This window comes from Anolis sagrei, chromosome 11, assembly GCF_037176765.1.
Source record: "Anolis sagrei isolate rAnoSag1 chromosome 11, rAnoSag1.mat, whole genome shotgun sequence".
Lineage (NCBI taxonomy): Eukaryota > Metazoa > Chordata > Lepidosauria > Squamata > Dactyloidae > Anolis > Anolis sagrei.
The window spans coordinates 25,773,330-25,794,287 of NC_090031.1; the positions used below are offsets into that span (position 1 = coordinate 25,773,330).

The 20,958-nt window shown below is 44.3% G+C and overlaps 1 protein-coding gene across 3 annotated transcripts in view; it reads left to right on the forward strand.

The window, feature by feature from the left end:
• SGSM2 (small G protein signaling modulator 2) overlaps positions 1–20,958 on the forward strand; it is a 100,376-nt gene that overhangs the window by 44,750 nt on the left and 34,668 nt on the right. For 2 of the 3 annotated variants that reach the window (XM_060756965.2, XM_060756964.2), the window contains exons 5-12: positions 1,620–1,687; positions 3,934–4,079; positions 6,137–6,271; positions 11,940–12,064; positions 14,230–14,297; positions 14,498–14,661; positions 16,356–16,491; positions 16,940–17,074. In XM_060756965.2, the coding sequence (XP_060612948.2) occupies positions 1,620–1,687; positions 3,934–4,079; positions 6,137–6,271; positions 11,940–12,064; positions 14,230–14,297; positions 14,498–14,661; positions 16,356–16,491; positions 16,940–17,074 (977 nt within the window). The remainder of the gene's footprint in view (positions 1–1,619; positions 1,688–3,933; positions 4,080–6,136; positions 6,272–11,939; positions 12,065–14,229; positions 14,298–14,497; positions 14,662–16,355; positions 16,492–16,939; positions 17,075–20,958) is intronic. The other variant, XM_060756966.2, reaches the window with a different exon arrangement.

Below are 20,958 nucleotides of genomic sequence, written 5' to 3' on the forward strand. Positions count from 1 at the left end.
CTATCTATCCATCTATCTAGAGATGTCGGTGTGGTCCATCTCTCCTGATTTTTTTTTCCGAAGCAGGGTTGGAGGAATGACATCACTTATTCACTCTTCTCATACCGAGAAAGGCTTTGGGAATGGCACCGGTGCCCCATCTAGCGGCTTTACGGCATCATCCCACCCTTTTTCAAAGATCCAAACAGTGCATCTTTCCTAAACTTTGGGCAGACTCTCACAGAACGCTCGCTGAGAGTGATCCTCTTTGAAAAATATTTTTATTAGATTATCTGCAAATGAAATTTAAATCCAAATCTATATCTATCTATCTATCCACATAATAAAAGTGAAAATATGGAAGAGACCTCATTGGCCATCCAGTCCAACCCCATTCTGCCAAGAAGCAGGAATATTGCATTCAAATCACCCCTGACAGATGGCCATCCAGCCTCTGTTTAAAAGCTTCCAAAGAAGGGGCCTCCACCACACTCTGAGGCAGAGAGTTCCACTGCTGAACAGCGCTCACAGTCGGGAAGTTCTTCCTCATGTTCAGATGGAATCTCCTCTCTTGTAGTTTGAAGCCATTGTTCCGCGTCCTAGTCTCCAAGGAAGCAGAAAACAAGCTTGCTCCCTCCTCCCTGTGGCTTCCTCTCACATATTTATACATGGCTATCATATCTCCTCTCAGCCTTCTCTTCTTCAGGCTAAACATGCCCAGCTCCTTGAGCCGCTCCTCATAGGGCTTGTTCTCTAGACCCTTGATCATTTGAGTCGCCCTCCTCTGGACGCATTCCAGCTTGTCAACATCTCCCTTCAATTGTGGTGCCCAGAATTGGACACAATATTCCAGGTGTGGTCTAACCAAAGCGGAATAGAGCATGGGGAGCATGACTTCCCTGGATCTAGACACTATGCTCCTATTGATGCAGGCCAAAACCCCATTGGCTTTTTTTGCCGCCACATCACATTGTTGGCTCATGTTTAACTTGTTGTCCATGAGGACTCCAAGATCTTTTTCACACATACTGCTCTCGAGCCAGGCATTGTCCTCCATTCTGTATCTTTGCATTTCGTTTTTTCTGCCTAAGTGGAGTATCCTGCATTTGTCAAAGTTGAACTTCATTTTGTTCGTTTTGGCCATTCATCTCTCTAGTCTGTCAAGATTGTTTTGAATCCTGCTCCTGTCCTCTGGAGTATTGGCTATCCCTCCCAATGCTCTTTGACTGTAGGTGAAATATAAATCCCAGAAACTACAATTCCCAAATGACGAAAACAATCCCCCCACCCCAAACCTACCAGTATTCAAATGTGGGTGTATTGGGTATTTGTGCCAAATTTGGTCCAGTGAATGAAAATCCATCCTGCATATCAGATATTTACATTGCAGTTCGTAACAGTAGCAAAATGACAGTAATGTTATGCTTGGGGGTCACCACAACACGTGGAACTGTATTAAGGGGTCGTGGCATTTGGAAGGAGGGCATTTTTAAAAATCCAACATGGTTAGCTGTTTTCACTTGCACTCCATTCACAATGACCTCTGTTTTGCTTTCCGAGGACAATGGCCCTGTTTTTGGATGCATTGTGGCACGTCTGTTGTTTTTCCTTTAGCGTTGTTTTTGTTTGGTCTCTTCCAGCAAATATTATGAGAAAGAAGCTCTCTTGGCAGATCCGGTCTGTGGGCCCATCTTGGCATGCCTCCTGGGTAAGTATCTCTGGAAACACAGGTTGTGTATGTGTGTGTTGTGACAGTCCCCACATGGCTTGTCAAAGACGTTTGCAGGAAATGTTGAATATGACTCAGGAATGCCACGCAATTTGAAAGCGGAGGATGGAAAGGAAGGGTGCGTCCCCACTGATTGACACCACTTGGGAGTCGTAGTTTGGTGAGACCCTAGAGAAGGCTAAAGTCCTTGCAAAACTACAACTCCCAGGGTTCCATAGCACTGAGCCTGGGCAGTTGAAGCAGTGTCAAACTGCATTCATTCCACAGTGTAGATCCACCCTAGGGCTTGGCAATCTATGGAGCCCTTTGAACAAAGACATTGTAAGCTACCCCTAACCAGTTTACCCAGACAAGGACAATGGTGGGTTGCTAAACCACAAATATGCCCATGTTACCTTTTCATTTTTGGGTTGCTATAAGTTTTCTGGGCTGAAGCCCACCACGTTGCGAGAGCTGGAGAGATACTGCAAGTCCTGCTTGCAGAAGAAGCAGTAGAAACCCTTTTGTAAGTGGAACGTTGAGCTGCCCAGTTTGCTTACATCTTTCTCCCACTGAGGCCTTCTCACACTGAGGGCTCTCTCTGATGCCTTTCTCACACTGAGGTGAACGAACACTGAGGTCTTCTTATACTGAGGCCTAGGAATGCTTCCCGAAGCATTCTCTCCTGATGTTGCAGAACCCTTTTGTAAGTGGAACGCTGAGCTGCCGGGTTTGCTTACATCTTTCTCCCACTGAGGCCTTCTCCCACTGAGGGCTCTCTCTGATGCCTCTCTTACACTGAGGTGAACTAACACTGAGGTCTTCTTATACTGACGCCTAGGAATGCTTCCCGAAGCATTCTCTCCTGACGTTGCGGAAACCCTTTTGTAAGTGGAACGCTGAGCTGCCGGGTTTGCTTACATCTTTCTCCCACCAAGGCCTTCTCACACTGAGGGCTCTCTCTGATACCTCTCTCACACTGAGGTGAACTAACACTGAGATCTTCTTATACTGAGGCCTAGGAATGCTTCCCGAAGCATTCTCTCCTGACATTGCAGAAACCCTTTTGTAAATGGAACGCTGAGCTGCCGGGTTTGCTTACATCTTTCTCCCACTGAGGCCTTCTCACACTGAGGGCTCTCTCTGATGCCTCTCTCACACTGAGGTAAACTAACAGTGAGGCCTTCTTATACTGACGCCTAGGAATGCTTCCTGAAGCATTCTCTCCTGATGTTTCTCCTTTGATGTTTCATCAATGGCAGTCATCCTCAGAGATTATGAGGTCTGTTGGAAACTAGGCAAGTGGAGCTTATATATCTGTGAAATAATGCCCAGGGTGGGAGAAAGAACTCTTGCCTGCTTGAGGTATGTGTGAATGTTTCAATTGGCCACCTTAATTAGCATTGAATAGTCTTGTAGCTTCAAAGCCGGGCTGCTTACAACTTGGGGGGAATCCTTTGTTGGGGGTGTTAGCTGGCCCTGATTGTTTCTTGTCCGGAATGTTTTATGAGTGTTGCTCTTTTTTTATTTATTTATTATTTACAGTATTTATATTCCGCCCTTCTCACCCCGCAGGGGACTCAGAGCGGATTACAATGTACATATACATGGCAGACATTCAATGCCATACACACACAACATATAAAGACAGACACTCAGAGGCTATTTAACATTCCAGCTTTTCATGAGGGTATTCTGGCCACCAGGGGAGCTGTCACTTGACCGTCCACTTGTGACACTGATGAAGTACTTCGTCATTCTTTGCATGCTTGCTGGAGATTTTTATGGCCTCATAAAATAGCCTACTCGTATAAGCAGTACCTTTATTTACTATCCTGATTTTAGAGTTTTTTAAATACCCCTAACCAGTTCACCCAGACAAGGGCAATTGTGGGTTGCTAAACCACCAGTATGCCCTTGTTATCTTTTCATTTCCGGGTTGCTCTAAATTTTCTGGGCTGTCTGGCCATGTTCCAGAAGCATTCTCTCCTGACATTTCACCTGCATCTACGGCAGGCATCCTCAGAGGTTGTGAGGTCTGTTGGAAACTAGGCAAGCGGGGTTTATATCCCTGTGGGATGATGTCCTGGGTGAGAGAAAGAACTCTTGTCTGTTGGAGGCAAGTGTGAATGTTGCAATTGGTCACCTTGATTAGCAATTAATGGCCTTGCAGTGTCAAGGTCAGGCTGCTTCCTGCCTGGGGGAAGCCTTTACTAGGAGGTGATTATTTTCATTTCCATTTTCAGTTGGACCTTGTGCCCTTGAATACACAAAGCTCAAAACCGCCGACCACTTCTGGACGGACCCTTCAGCGGATGAGTTGGTCCAACGGCACCGAATCCATGGCGCTCACGGCCGGCAAGACTCCCCCTCCAAACGTCCAGCGCTGGGAGTAAGTCCCTGACTTCTCCTTAGAGTCAGTTTCATTTTCTAATATTTCTTCGACACTGTGATGTCAGGCCCTCAAGGAATGACTTCCTCTCACATACTTATACCTGGATATCATGTCTCCTCTCAGCCTTTGATTAGCAATTAATGGCATTGCTTCAGGCTAAAAATGCCCAGGTCTTTAAGCTGCTCGTCATAGGGCTTGTTCTCCTGACCTTTGATCATTTGAGTCGCCCTCCTCTGGACACATTCCAGCTTGTCAACGTCTCTCTTCAATTGTGGTGCCCAGAATTGGACACAATATTCCAAGTATGGGGAGCATGACTTCCCTGGCTCTAGAGGACACTGATTATTATTATTATTATTATTATTATTATTATTATTATTATTATTATTATTCATACCCCATTTTTTCTGTCCACAAGGAGAGTCAAAGCGCCTGACATGTAAAAGCATTTAAATACAATTTAAAATCTACACTTATATACAAATATTTTGATCTTGTTCTCTGGGGTAGGCGTCTGACTTATACATGAATATATATGTTGGTTTATTTATCATGTCAGAAGCGAATTTAGAGTATAGTTATAATTTTTTTAAACTATGTTTTAAAAATTTTTGGTGTGCTGCAATGCTCCAGTGGTATTCCTTCCCAGGTAATCCTCAGAGCTCAAGATGCTTGTCTGTTCTTAAGGTGAAAAGCACACTTTGAGGCACTCTAACTTGTGGTGTAGCGGAAGAGATCACTTATTTGTTTATCTAACCAGAAATGCAAAACGGTCAAGCTGCCAGCCTGAGCAAATATGACACTCAGGAATAAAAGATTGTTTAACTCTTCTTCCTCCTTTTGTGACTTCTCAAGTTAGAGGTGATATATGGAGAGAGAGGCATTTGTTTGAAATGAAACCGTAACTTAGTTTATTTGTAGCATTCTTGTGGTAAAAGCGTAGTGGTTACAGAGGTTCAAATGCTTGCTGATTACAAAATAACGTTTCAGTATGAGTTTCATTCAATCTTTCCTTTCTTCCCAAAAGGACTGTTATACTAATACATAAAACAGGTTTCAAACTATCTTTAACTTTTTCCTCTATCTGATTTTCCAGCTGCTTCTCAGCTAACGTCCTCTCTCCCTCAATCTCTGACCAACCACACCAGAATGTTCAGTTGGGTTTCTTCAACTGTCATCCTTGCCTCTGCCATTTTTCAAATCCTGGCACCACTTATTTGTTTATCTAACCAGAAATGCAAAATGATCAAGAGGGGGCAGACTGCCAGCCTGAGCAAACATGACACTCAGGAAAAAGAGATTGTTTAACTCTTCTTCCTCCTTTTATGACTTCTCAAGTTAGAGGTGATATATGGAGAGAGAGGCTTTGTTCGAAATGAAACCATAACTTAGTTTATTTGTAGCATTCTTGTGGTAAAAGCGTAGTGGTTACAGAGGTTCAAATGCTTGCTGATTACAGAAATGCAAAACGATCAAGAGGGGGCAGGCTGCCAGCCTGAGCAAATATGACACTCAGGAAAGAGAGATTGTTTAACTCTTCTTCCTCTTTTTATGACTTCTCAAGTTAGAGGTATATGGAGAAATTAAACAGTAACTTAGTTTATTTGTAGCATTCTTGTGGTAAAAGCATAGTGGTTACAGAGGTTCAAATGCTTGCTGATTACAAAATCCTGGCACCCGCTCATTTGCATCCGATCAATCAGGTCGCTTGCATGCAAATAACTTCCCCGCTGGTGCTATTGTTCTCTGGACACCACAAAATGGCTGCTCACATGCCGGCCCTTTAAGGTAGATCACTTCCTAACTTTCTAAGACGAGCCAAATTCGCTACACATACACATATGATGGATTAGGAATCAGCTGGTTTCCCCTGTAATAAGCAGTAAGAGCACCTAAAGCTTCAGAGAGCTTTTGTTCAACCCTTTCAAAGCTCCCTGCTTGAGCAGTGATGGCACGATCGTCAGCATAGGTGAAACTCTCTGTCCCATCTGGTAGTGTAAATATTGGTTGTTCTATTACATCTCCATACTGACATTAGATTCTTGTGTGTTCAGATCCGGAAACGGCACTCCAGTGGGAGCATGTCGGAGGACCGCTTTGCCGCTTCGGCCAGGGATTACGTGGAGTCGCTGCACCAGAACTCAAGGACGCATTTGCTCTATGGGAAGAACAATGTCATGGTCCAGCCAGTAAGCGTTTCATGATCCGGGGATGTCCCTAAACATTTCATCAAAGCATCTGGAGCTACCGGGGGTGGCTGGACGGGGGTTGATACTTCATCATCATTCACATATATAGCATTCCCTGCAGCAGATGCGTTGGCACATGGTTTGATCTTGCGTTTCACAATCAGTGACGTTTCAGAGTGGGAGGAAAACAACTTGGGGGTTTGACACATCACAGATGGCAATGCAAAGTGGGCTGGGCAAAGGGAATCCTCCCTCTCCCAAACTACTTTTCCCTTTGGCAAATTTAGACATAACTTTCATTTTTTTTAAGTCTCTTTTAAGGTTTTAACTGTTAATATTTAATGGTAATGTTTGTACGTATGTGTTTAGGTCTTTAATTGTTTATTATTATTATTATTATTATTATTATTATTATTATTATTGGGAAGTGTCTGATGTGTGATCCAATTCAACAGCCAGCAGAGTGTCTGCTGTGGACTCATCTTGTTGTGTTTCAAATAATAATTAATAATTAATAATATTTATTTATACCCTGCCACCATCTCCCCAATGGGGACTCGGGGCAGCTAACATGAGGCCGAGCCCAAAAACAACACAACGAAATAAAATATAAAACGAACGAAAAATTAAACACAAAATTATTGTGAGCTGCTTGGAGAGACAAAGCAGGAAACAAAAGATCTTTCCACCCCATATATCCTTCCCTATATATGGTGCCCCATTTGTGTTGTCGAAGTTTTTCCTGGCTGGAATCACTGAGTTGCTGTGAGTTTTCTGAGCTCTATGAAGTTCCAGAAGCATTCTCTCCTGACGTTTAACCCAAATCTATGGCAGGCATTCTCAGAGGTTGTGAGGTCTGTTGGAAACTAGGCAAGTTTGGTTCATATATCTGTAGAATAATGTCCAGGGTGGGAGAAAAATCTCTTGTCTGCTTGAAGCACGTGGAAATGTTGCAATTGGCCACCTTGATTAACATTGAATGGCCTTGCAGCATCAACGCCTGGCTGGTTGCTGCCAGTGGGATCCTTTGTTGGGAGGTGTTCGCTGGCCCTGATCGATTCTTGTCTTGAATTCCCCTGTTTTTTGAGTGTTGCCCTTCTATTTACTGTCCTGATTTGCAATTGATTAGCATTGAATGGCCTTGTAGCTTCAAAGCCTGGTTGGTTCATTCATGCTAATTAGGGTGGCCAATGGCAACATTCACACATGCCTCCAGCAGACAAGAGTTCTTTCTCCCACTCTGGACATCATTCCACAGATATATAAACCCCACTTTCCTAGTTTCCAACAGTCCTCACAACCTCTGCCATAGATGCAGGCGAAACATCAGGAGAGAATGCTTTGGGAAGCATTTCTAGGCCTCGGTAGAAGAAGACCTCAGTGTGAGAGAGGCATCAGAGAGAGCCCTCAGTGTGAGAAGGCCTCAGTGGGAGAAAGATGTAAACAAACCCGGCAGCTCAGCGTTCCGCTTACAAAAGGGTTTCTACTGCTTCTAATTTCTAATTTTCTAGATTAGATTTCTAATTCGGCACTTTTTGGCAGCAACGCACCTTGTAACTACAACTCCCATGATTCTATTGCATGAAGCTAATGTCAAGCTGCATCTGTTCTACAGTGTAGATCTGCCCATAGAATTGCAAGATTGACCCAATTTCAACTTTTTCCTCCTACACAAAGTTGTGTCAATGGGTGTCATTTGGAGAGGAGTTTGAAGTGTGCCGATTTGCAAGGGTTTTCTTGATCATTTACGCGCGGCAAGTGTTGCAAGTGGGAGGATATCACTCATCCCATTAGCCGGATCACGATTCCTTTTCCAGGCTGGAATATTAAGTCCAGTCCGACTGGAACGCATCGGAAGTAATGTGAGGAGCCGGACATCGATAAGCAGAATCGTTGGAGGACATGAGTCACACAACGGGATGGGGATGAGGCGATGAAAGGGGAGATGAGTCACCCATTGAGTGTGAGTCAATGAAAGAGAAGCAAAATGCCACTTGCGTTTACATCGAACCAGCCGCTGGGTCACGGAGACCCCGGCGTTGGCATCTTAGTATTCACAGAGCCTTTCAAAGCTTGCTGGACACATTCCCGAAGCCTTGCTCTTCGGCAAGAAACACTGACATAGATAAGAGGTATATACGAGGGTTGAATGAAAAGTAATGCCTCCACCTTCGTTACTTTGGTTTGGATGGGAATATTTTAATAAATCAAACTAGAATGTGCGCTTTAACTACCACTATTCACTTGTCCACTGGCGCAATGGGTTAAAGTGCTGAGCTTGTTGACCAAAAGGTCACAGGTTCGATTCCAGGGAGCGGCGTGAGCTTCCGTTGTCAGCCCTAGCTTCTGCCAACCTAGCAGTTCAAATCCTTTGTTGGGAGGTGGGAGAAATAACTCTTGTCTGTTGGAGGTAGGTGTGAATGTTGCAATTCGCTACCTTGATTCGCATTGAATGGCCTTGCAGCTTCAAAGCCTGGCTGCATCCTGCCTGGGGGAATCCTTTGTTGGGAGGTGGGAGAAAGAACTCTTGTCTGTTGAAGCTAGGTGTGAATGTTGCAATTGGCCACCTTGATTAGCATTTAATGACCTAGCAGTTTTCAAGGTGCGGCTTTTCACCGCCTGGGCAAATCCTTTGTTTTTATGTAGGTATCTATCAGCGTGTGTAGGTTTTCAGTAAACGGTGCGACCCAATTGTTGATCTGGTTTGGGGGTGACTAGGACATCTGAGCCCTGGGTAACGCAGTGGGTTAAACCACTGAGCTGCTGAACTTGCTTACCAAAAGTTCATATCCGGGGAGCGGCTTGAGCTCCTCCTGTTAGCCCTAGCTTCTGCCAACCTAGCAGTTCGAAAACATGCAAATGTGAGTAGATCAATAGGTACCGCTCTGGCGGGAAGGTAAGGGCGGTCCATGCAGACATGTCGGCCACATGACCTTGGAGGTGTCTATGGACAACGCCGGCTCTTTGGCTTAGAAATGGAGATGAGCACCACACTCCAGAGTCGGACACAACTGGATTTCATGTCAAGGGGAAAACCTTTACCTTTACCTATTCACTTTTCCATATAATCACCAGACAATTGGATACATTTCTGCCAACAATGAACGAGTCTTCTGAAGCCGTCACAGAAGAAGTCGACACTCTGTTTCCGCAACCTATTGGCACAATAGCCAAGCAAAGCAATAATGTGACCCACACATTCCTCTGAAATGCCGATTGTGGTTGAAATTTCTCTCTGAGTGATACGACGATCGTCCTGAAGCAATCTGTCAACCTTTTGCTTGTGAAACTCGGTGGTTGCTGTCACAGGACGTCCAACTCTTTCTTTGTCACACAAGTCAGATGTTCCTACCTCAACATCTTTAAACTTACTCTCCCAACGATGCTTACTGTTCCCAACAGTACTCACATCAACACAATTCCCATAAACAGCTTGCATTCTCTGCTGAATCAATCTCCTTTGGGGTGACACCTTCTGCTGTCAAGAATTCAGTGGCTCCACGTTGCTTAAGTCGCATTGACCGACTGTCTGTGCAGGGTTCCATACTTCGCACTTTAACAACACAACCGTTCAATGCAAAGGGTTCCTGCCAAAATGGAACTGTAGAGGAGAGTCTACTGAACAAGCCAGTACCTGCCGCATACCAGAACTGCCATCTGTTGAGGAGTTATGAAGGTGGAGGCATTACTTTTCATTCAACCCTCGTATATAGGCTTTGTGCTTGTTTACATATTGGCAAACACAGAAAATAATGCAGTGAAATGGCAACATATAGTTGTTACTGTAACTTGAGCCTAAAGCTCCTAATTTCTACATGCAAGGGGAATAAGGTAAACAGCAGGAAGAAGAGAGCATCTTATGAATATGAATATAAGAGAATGGCTAGTTTGGATTGATTCACGATGGGATCTACAATCAGGACTCAAACAATGATGGATCTCGACCAAACTTGGCACGAATACTCAATATACCCAAATGTGAACACTGGTGGAGTTTGGGGGAAATAGACCTTGACATTTGGGAGTTGTAGTTGCTGGGATTTATAGTTCACCTACAATCACAGAGCTTTCTAAACTCTACCAAAGATAGAATTGAACCTAACTTGGCTCACAGAACTCCTATGACCAACAGAAAATACTGGGAGGGTTTGGTGGGCATTGGCCTTGAATTTTGGAGTTGTAGTTCACCTACATCCGGAGAGCACTGTGGACTCAAACAATGATGGATCTGGACCAAACTTGGCATGGATACACAAAATGCCCAAATGTAAACACTGGTGGAGTTTGGGGAAAATAGACCTTGACATTTTGGAGTTGTAGTTGCTGGGATTTATAGTTCACATACAATCAAAGAGCTTTCTGAACTTTACCAAAGCTGGAATTGAACCTAACTTAGCACAGAGAATTCCCATCACCAACAGAAAATACTGGAAGGGTTTTGTGAGCATTAACCTTGAATTTTGGAGTTGTAGTTCGCCTACATCCGTAGAGCACTGTGGACTCCAACAATGATGGATCTGGACCAAACTTGGCACGGATATTCAATATGCCCACATGTGAACACTGGTGGGGTTTGGGGAAAATAGACCTTGACATTTGGGAGTTGTAGTTGCTGGGATTTATAGTTCACATACAATCAAAGAGCTTTCTGAACTCGACCAACGAGGGAGTTGAGCCAAATTTGGCTCACAGAACTCCCATGACCAACAGAAAATACTGGAAGGGTTTGGTGGGCATTGATCTTGAGTTTTGGAGTTGTAGTTCACCTACATCCAAAGAGCACTGTGGACTCAAACAATGATGGATCTGGACCAAACATGGCACGGATACTCAATATGCCCAAATGTAAACACTGGTGGAGTTTGGGGAAAATAGACCTTGACATTTGGGAGTTGTAGTTGCTGGGATTTGTAGTTCACCTACAATCAAAGAGCATTCTGAACCCCACCAATGATAGAATTGGGCCAAACTTCCATGGCCAACAAAAAATACTATGTTTTCTGATGGTCTTTGGCGACCTCTCTGACACCCCCTTACGACCCCCCCAAGGGTTCCCGACCCCCAGGTTGAGAAACACTGAGTTAGGATCTCAGACTTTTCCCAATTGAAAACAGAATATTTCAGAGCTAGATACCTGCTCAAACTTAAGTCTTAAGAATAGCCTTTGCTGAGCTGCGATGCCAAGTAATGCCTACTGCATTATAATAAAGTGCCATTGGAAAACTGATTCAGTATTTGTAATCAATGTCAGGTGGAAGACATTGTGCTTTGCATGTCAAATTGACCCCAGAGAACGATTTCTGAAACCCTCGCTGACAAATGAAAATGAGAATTCTCTTGTGGAAATGGGTCAGTTTTTGCGGAGTGACTCTCAATAGATTTTATTTTATTTTATTTTGCTTTGGCTGCAAATAAAGGTCAGAAGCAGAGGCCTAGATAACATCGCCAGAAGGACTCGAAGTGCTCATTTCATCTCCACCCCATTCCCCATTTATCTGTGATTTAGTGTTTTGATTCTTTGTGTGAGCACGATAACAACCTTTGTTTGGCGTCTTCTGCCCTTTTTATTTTAACTGTGAACATTCAGTTCTGAGCAGAATTAATTCTTTCTGTCATGGCCTTGGGCTAGGACAATAAACATTGCGTTTTCTTTATCATCTCCAAATAGAAAGACGACATGGAAGTCATCCCGGGCTACCTCTCGCTTCACCAGACCGCCGACTCCTTGACACTCAAATGGACCCCTAACCAGCTCATGAACGGGACGCTGGGGGCTTCGGAGCTGGAGAAAAGGTGAGCCTCCTTTTCCTATGATGACAAGGCGAGGTGTCGGTAAGGTTCTGTTGCTGGAGCCAAATTTCCTCTGCTATCATACTGCAGAGTGCCAGAGATCCTGATCTGTTCTTCTCAGGAGCTTTGTGGATCCAAATGCAGGAAGCTTTTCACCAGTAATGCACGAGTCCCAATAGTGCATGAGCATCAATAGTGCATGCTTGGGTACTGTAGTTAAAAAACACTATTAAATTTTCCGAGTGTTGATTGTTAAGAAATTCATGCTCTATTTGCAGGACAGTTTTGTTGACTTCAGTGCAAGGAAGCTTTTAACCAAATTGCACGAGCCACTTTACAGTGCCTACTTGTTTAAGCACTGTAGTTAAAAAAAACTACATGCTTGGGCACTGTAGTTAAAAAACATTATTAAATTTTCCGAGTCTTGATTGTTATGCTCTACTTGCAGGACAGTTTTGTTGACTTCAGTGCAAGGAAGCTTTTAACCAAATTGCACGAGCCATTTTACAGTGCCTACTTGCTTGGGTACTGTAATTAAAAAACTACATGATTGGGCACTGTAGTTAAAAAACACTATTAAATTTTCCGAGTCTTGATTGTTAAGAAATTTATGCTCTACTTGCAGGACAGTTTTGTTGACTTCAGTGCAAGGAAGCTTTTAACCAAATTGCACAAGCCACTTTAAAGTGCCTACTTGCTTGGGCACTGTAGTTAAAAAACACTATTAAATTTTCCGAGTCTTGATTGTTAAGAAACTTGCAGGACAGTTTTGTTGACTTCAGTGCAAAGAGGCTTTTAACCAAATTGTACAATCCACTTTACAGTGCCTACTTGTTTAGGCACTGTAGTTAAAAAACTACATGCTTGAGCACTGTAGTTAACAAAAACACTATTAAATGTTCCGAGTCTTGATTGTTAAGAAGTTCATGCTCTACTTGCAGGACAGTTTTGTTGACTTCAGTGTAAGGAAGCTTTTAACCAAATTGCACAAGCCACTGCTTGGTCTCTAAAATAGGGACCTGTCTTATATTATGGGCATATAATATAGTTGGTTTGCTGTGAGTTTTCCAGGCTGTATGACCAGAAGCATTCTCTCCTGACATTTTGCTTAACAGACCTCACAACTACTGAGGATGCCTACCATAGATGTGGGTGAAATGTCAAAAAAGAATGTTGGGCAAGTGGGCTTATTAACAAAAGACCCTCCTCATAAATAATAATATAATAAATTAATATAATAAACTTTATTTGTACCCCACCGCCATCTCCTCAAAGGGGACTTGGAGCAGCTTACATGAGGCCAAGCCCAGCAATATATTACAGCAGCATAAAATATAAACACAAAACAACATTACTTTAAAATAAATAAACCAATCAAGTAAAATAAACAGTACAAAATAGCATAATGGAAAATAAAACACAGTGGGTGGGCCAAATGCATGACATAAAATGATAAAACTCTAGATAGGAATGAAAAGGTACATTTGTGGGGGAGGAGTAACTTAAGTAAGCAGAGTAACTTATTAGCAGCAGCGTGACCCATTACCAGTAACAAAAAGTGATAAAAAAAACCAAAAACACACAGACCAATGTTATCCTGTCCATAGGAGGCTTTTCTTTATAGCAAAATGATATGGTTGCATGATTTACAAAAACAAGGTTTTCATAACACAAATAAATTCTTTATACTTCCTTCTTTGCATCCACGCTGGGCTTCTTTCTCATGCAGATAAACGACTTCACTCTCACAGAGCCTCCTCTCACACCGAAATTACTCAGGAGCTTCACATAGCAGCTTTACACACAGCTTTACACACGAGGCCTTCAACCTGGGGCTTCTCTCACCAAGCCTTCTTCATACTGTGGCGTTCTCTCACACTGAGGCCTACCTCAGACTGTGAGACCTTTTCTCACAAACTAAAGCCTGTTTCACACTGTGAGGCCCTCTCTCAGGGACTAAAGCCTACCTCACACTGTGAGGCCTTCTCGCAGACAGAGACCTTTCTCCCACTGAGGTTTACCTCAGACTGATAGCTACTAAGCTACAGACACACCTGCTTATATAGAACTGCAACTTTTGCTGAGTTATTGCATCCATTTAAGGGTATTTTTAGCTCTTTGATCTGAGAGGACCTTTAATAACATTTCCTTTCTTTCCCTGTTTCCAGCATCTACTGGGACTACGCCCTGATCGTGCCCTTCAGCCAAATCGTCTGCATCCACTGCCATCAACAACGTAAGCCTTTCAAGATTTGGCCATGTTTTCTAATCTATTGCTTAAAAAATATTTACAATAGCCATTTTCTTCATAAGCCCACCCCTACATTCTCCAGTATTTTCAGGCCCCATTGTTACTCTCCTAAAAATAACCTTCAGAAAGGATACTTGAAAGGGCTATACTATCACCCTATCACTTTTGAAAATTTCCTCCTGCAGCGGAACGTGGGGGCACCTTGGTGCTTGTGAGCCAAGATGGCATCCAGAGGCCTCCGCTTCATTTCCCGCCCGGGGGTCACCTTCTTGCGTTCCTCTCTTGCCTTGAAAATGGCCTCTTGCCTCGGGGACAACTGGAACCTCCATTGTGGTCCCAACAGGGAAAGGTAAGGCCACCAAATTTGACATATGGACCTTTTGGACACGGTCGGATTATCGTTCCCATTATCCCTGGCCACCATTTATGGTAGCTGGAAAGTAGCCGCCTGCCAGGATATCTGGATACTAGGCATGGTTAGGTTCGGTCAGAATCTTCATAATTCGGAATAAATTCAGAAAGATTTGCTTTTTGAAGCGATTTAGAAGTTTTTAAGGAAACTGGAAGTCCCTTTGCCCTTCCGAAGCTTTTTCCGCCATTTCTGTTACGAAGCAGTAAGTGAGACGGAAATTATTCAGCGTTTCCCCGCTCGGCTCAAGCCTAGGAAGCATTTTAAACCAGAGTGGATTAATTTCCTCCCTCTCCTCTCCCCTTGCTTTTGTCTCAAGCCTGGGAAGTGTTTTAAACCAGAGTGGATGAATTTCCTCCTTCTCCTCTCTCCTCGCTTCGGTCTTGAGCCTGGGAAGCGTTTTAAACCAGAGTGGATGAATTTCCTCCCTCTTCTCTCCCCTCGCTTCTGTCTCGAGCCTGGGAAGCGTTTTAAACCAGAGTGGATGAATTTCCTCCCTCTTCTCTCCCCTTGCTTCTGTCTCGAGCCTGGGAAGTGTTATAAACCAGAGTGGATGAATTTCCTCCTTTTGTTTCCCCCCACCCTCTGCTTCTGGAGTAAAACAATTACTTTCAAAGTAAAGACCACCCAATGAAACAGGAAATAACACTTTCAAACCATTAAGGAAGGATTTGGAAGTCTCGGAAGTTTCAAAAAGTTTTGAACTTTTTTTTCTGTGAAAATCAGGAGTTTAGAATCGAACCACCAGCACCCCTCCATCCGAAACGAGTTTTGATCAAACAAGCCTACTGGATACACTATGGCTGCATCTACGATGTAGAATGACCGCAGTTAGACACCACTATAACTGCTGTGGCTCAGTACCATGTAATCATGTGAATTGTAGTTTGGTGACAGTCCCCAGGGTTGTTCAACTACATCCAAGAGTATTGAGAGATGAGATACAACAGTAGGTTCTTGTGGGTTTTTTCGGGCTATAGGGCCATGTTCTAGAGGCATTTCTCCTGACGTTTCGCCTGCATCTATGGCAAGCATCCTCAGAGGTAGTGAAACGTCAGGAGAAATGCCTCTAGAACATGGCCCTATGGCCCAAAAAAGCCCACAAGAACCTAGTGATTCCAGCCATGAAAGCCTTCGACAATACATAGATACAACAGTAGTTTCAAGTGATTCAAAAGATGGCTTTGTAAGAGCTTATTTATTTATTTTGCATCAAAAGCATTGCGGAACAGACAACCACATCTGTATGCTTGTCCGCTATACCCTGCCTCATGTACAGAAGAGGAATGGTTGGAGGCTACAGACAATGCTGTTGCTGTTGCCCGTTTTTGGTCAAAATTATTTAGCTGCCTGCGTGCCTTCTATTTTTATCAATTTTATACTAATTTATGCAATGCTTTTGATACAAAATAAATAAAACTTATTGGGAATGGAGAGTTGGGGAGTGCTCCTTTAATTGAAGGGGAAATACTGGAGGGAAAAGGGGGGCATCGGATAAGACAGACTGTCGGATAAGCGAAGGTCAGATAGGCGAGACTCTGCCATATATCAGGAGGGGGAGGACTGAGTGTGTCGACCGGAAAACGTGTGCTTGTTGTCTTGCATCCTTTCTGACTGCTCCGCTTGTCTCGCAGGGCAAAGTCTTTCCCAAGCTTCGCAAGCGCAACAGCTACAACCGGTCCGTGGATTTGGACGAAATGCCAGCCATGGCGGAGATGGCGGCCGATTACGTCTTCAGGATCATTTACCCTGGCCACAAGCACAGCGACAGTAAGACCCTCCGCTCTTTGCCTTTTCGCCCAGCGGGTTGGAGGGAAGAAACATTGGGAAATATTTCTGAATTTGATAAGAAATTCAGAAATAGTTATTAGAGAGGGTTAGCTATTTTATTCGCGAATTCAACAAATATTTATGAGTTTGAGTTATTTATTTGTGCGTTTTAATGCATAGCTGCGTAGTTATGTCATATTGAATTTAATAATATTGAACTGAAAACATCAAACAAGCAAAGCCGTGGCTAAAGTCGTCCCGCCTCTTAGTCTGGATGCGAAATGAGGTTTTTTGGCCTACTTTTATTATGATGGACTCCTTCCGATCCATGCCAGCGGGACCTCCTTCTTCCCTTTGCCTCCAAACATGTCCTTTTAAGCTTTGATTATAGACCCCGGCACCCGTTTTTGTTTTCTTATGCTCCTCTTTCACTATTTTCTTTGAGCAGTAACTATTAACTACCACCACTTAGCTGCCAGCCGCTCTGCCTCTGTCGACGATGACGAGGAGGAAGAAGATAAGCTGCACGCAATGCTATCCATGATCTGCAATCGGAACCTCACAGATCCTAAAAGGATGAAAGGTTTTTATCCCTCGCCTCCCCGCCTCCCCCTCACGCCGCCTCCACCCCCGCCCCACGGCCCCATTGGCGCAACAAGCACACCGTGTACAACAGTGTTGGTATTACTCTCACATCCATGGACTACCGTTGTCCCTCCGTTGGCGGGTTTGACTTTGGAGGATTATTATTAAAAATAATTAATATTGGGCAATTGGGATTATTAAGAAAAGACCCTCCTCATATATGTACAGTAGAGTAACTTATTAGTAGCAGCATTATCCAGTTCTTTATATTTCCTTCTTTGCTTCCACACTGAGCTTCTTTCTTATGCAGATAAACAGCTTCTAGCTTCACTCTCACAGGGCCTCCTCTCACACCAAACTTTCACAGGGGCTTCACACAGTTGCTTTACACACAGTTTTACACAGGAGGCCTTCAACCTGGAGCTTCTCTCACCGAAGCTTCTCACACCAGGCCTTCTCAAACTCAGCCTTCTCATAGACTGAGGCCTACCTTACACTATGAGGCATATCTCACAGACTAAAGCCTACCTCACACTGTGAGCCCTTCTCACAGACTAAGACCTACCTCACTATGAGGCCTACTTCACATAGAGGCTTCTCTCACAGACTAAGGCCTACCTCACATAAAGGCTTCTCTCACAGACTAAGGCCTACCTCACACTGTGAGGCCTACCTCACATAGAGCCTTCTCTCACAGACTAAAACCTACCTCACACTGTGAGGCCTTCTCACAGACTAAGGCCTACCTCCCACTGTGAGGCCTTCTCACAGACTAAGGCCTGCCTCACACTGTGAGGCCTATCTCACCCAGAGGCTTATCTCACAGACTAAAGCCTACCTCACACTGTGAGGCCTTCTCAGAGACTAAGGCCTACCTCACCCAGAGGCTTATCTCACAGACTAAAGCCTACCTCACACTGTGAGGCCTTCTCATAGACTGCCTACCTCACACTGTGAGGCCTACCTCACATAGAGGCTTCTTTCACAGACTAAGGCCTACCTCACACTGTGAGGCCTTCTCTCACGGAGGCTTCTCTCGCAGACTGAGGCTTCCCTCAGACTATGATAGTGGTCCAACTCACTGTGCTACTGCTACCACTGTGCTCATGGGATGACCTAAAGTACTGAGTTATACAATTGAACTCTTTTGGAGGATCTGTTCTCATTGGGACTAACCACTGGATGTAGTGTTATTTTTAATAGTGATAGAGATATTGAAGGCCTCCTGGTGGCGCAGCAGGTTAAACCTGTTAGGAATCAAGGAATTCCTCGTTCTAATCTATCTAGGCTAGCTACTCATTGAGGGCTAGAGACTTGTACAGTCAGGGATGAAACCCAATAAAATTGCTTAGCTGCTGGACAGTTCGAATCTGGGGAGTGGGGTGGGTTCCTGCTGTTAGGCCCAGTTTCTGGCAACCTAGCAGTTTGAAAATATGCAAATCTCAGGAGATCAATGGGTACTGCTTCTGCGGGGCGGTAACAGTGCTCCATGCAGTCATGTTGTCCACATTACCTTGGAGGTGTCTAGGGACGCCAGCTCTTCGACTTAGAAATGGAGATGAGCACCACCTCCCAGAGTTGGACATGACTAGACTTAATGTCAGGGGGAAAACTTTACCTTTACCGTAGAGATATTGAAGAGAGCAACAAGAGTTGAAAAAGCTGTCATAGAATCATAGCATTGGAAGAGACCTCCAGGGCAGAGAGTTCCACTGCTGAACATAGAATCATAGAGGTGGAAGAGACCTCATGGGTCACCCAGTTCAACCTAATTCTGCCAAGAAGCAGGAAAATTGCATTCAAAGCACCCCCGACAGATGGCCATCCAGCCTCTGTTTAAAAGCCTCCAAAGAAGGAGCCTCGACCACATTCCAGGGCAGAGAGTTCCACTGCTGAACATAGAATTAGAGGTGGAAGAGACCTCATGGGTCACCCAGTCCAGCCTAATTCTGCCAAGAAGCAGGAAAATTACATTCAAAGCACCCCCAACAGATGGCCATACAGCATCTGTTTAAAAGCCTCCAAAGAAGGAGCCTCTACCACATTCCAGGGCAGAGAGTTCCACTGCTGAACATAGAATCATAGAGGTGGAAGAGACCCCATGGGCCATCCAGTCCAACCCCATTCTGCCAAGAAGCAGGAAAATTGCATTCAAAGCACCCCTGACAGATGGCCACCCAGCCTCTGTTTAAAAGCCTCCAAAGAAGGAGCCTCTACCACACTCTGGGGCAGAGAGTTCCACTGCTGAACGGCTCTCACAGTCAGGAAGTTCTTCCTAATGTTCAGATGGAATCTCCTTTCTTGTAGGTTGAAGCCATGGTTCCATTGCTCCCTCCTCCCTATGACTTCCTCTCACATATTTACACATGGCTATCATGTCTCCTCTCAGCCTTCTCTTCTTCAGGCTAAACATGCCCAGCTCTTTAAGCTGCTCCTCATAGGGCTTGTTCTCCAGACCCTTGATCATTTGAGTTTCCCTCCGATGGACACATTCCAGCTTGTCAATATCTCTCTTTAGTTGTGGTGCCCAGAATTCAACACAATACTCCAGGTGTAGTCTAACCAAGGCAGACAAGAGGGGTAGCATGACTTCCTTGGAACTAGAATGAGTAAATATTAAAAAGTCAAAGTTATAAAGTAAAAACACTTGCAGATGATGTGGTGATATTTTTAGAAGATCCTTGTGCACAAGTGGGCGTTTGAAATATCAGCTGAATTTGGATTTAAAATTAATTAATCAGCAGCTAAAGTGAAACAAAACTGTTGCAGTGAGAAAGTGGGGTTTGGGCTTCGTGGGAGGCGATATTTCTGCTCAAAATGTCAAGTTATTTAAAGACGGCGCTGAGAAAGCATGGAAAGAGATTAGAACACATTTGCATTGAGGGACAAATTACAACTCTCCCTTACGGGCAGAATCTCTGTTAAGAGTGCTTTTTTGATGACGCCCTGGGTCTGAAACAATGGTTCCCAATCTTTTTCTTTTTTAAAATCATCTTTATTAAGATTTTTTTTCATTTTGTGCAGATAAAGAGTAGTGCTAAAAAGAGAGAAAGAGAAACAGAGAAAAAAATAGTAGAAAAAATAGAAAAAAGAAAGGAAGAAGGGAAAAAAAGAGAGATAAAAGTAGGAGCAGATTGTTGTGACTCCTTTGTTGACTTCCTGAGTATCTTCCTGGTTTTTCCTCTTCTTTTTTTCTTCTCCTCTCATTCTTCAGCCTTGTTTTCTCTTCCCTTCATCTATATATATAAATTTGTTAGGGGCATCCAACGAGGAAACAAAACTCAAAAAACCCCCAACGAAACTTAACCAAAATTCCCATGCCCATAACACAACCCACAAGGTACAAACATATCTACTCAAAATGAAAAACAACACAACAACACACTCACAAAATGGCAAAACAACAAAACTCAAAAATCCCCCAACGAAACTTAACTAAAATCCCCGTGCCCATAACACAACCCCCAAGGTACAAACATATCTACTCAAAATGAAAAACAACACAACAACACACTCACAAAACGGCAAAACAACTGAGCATGCGCATTGGCGCCCAGCCGCAAGTTCCCTGGCGCGCGCACATGGCCTTCCGGCCAACGTTCCCTCTGCAGAAACCATGCCCACTCCAAGCCCCGCCGCGCCGCTTCCCGCACACACACACCCCCTGCCGCACGCACACACGCAACCCCACGCTCCATCACTCCCCCTGCCGCCGCACACACACGCAACCCCACTCCCCCCGCCGCCACACACACACACGCAACCCCACTCCCCCCGCCGCCACACACACACACGCAACCCCACGCTCCATCACTCCCCCCACCGCCGCACACACACGCAACCCCACTCCCCCCGCCGCCGCACACACACACGCAACCCCAC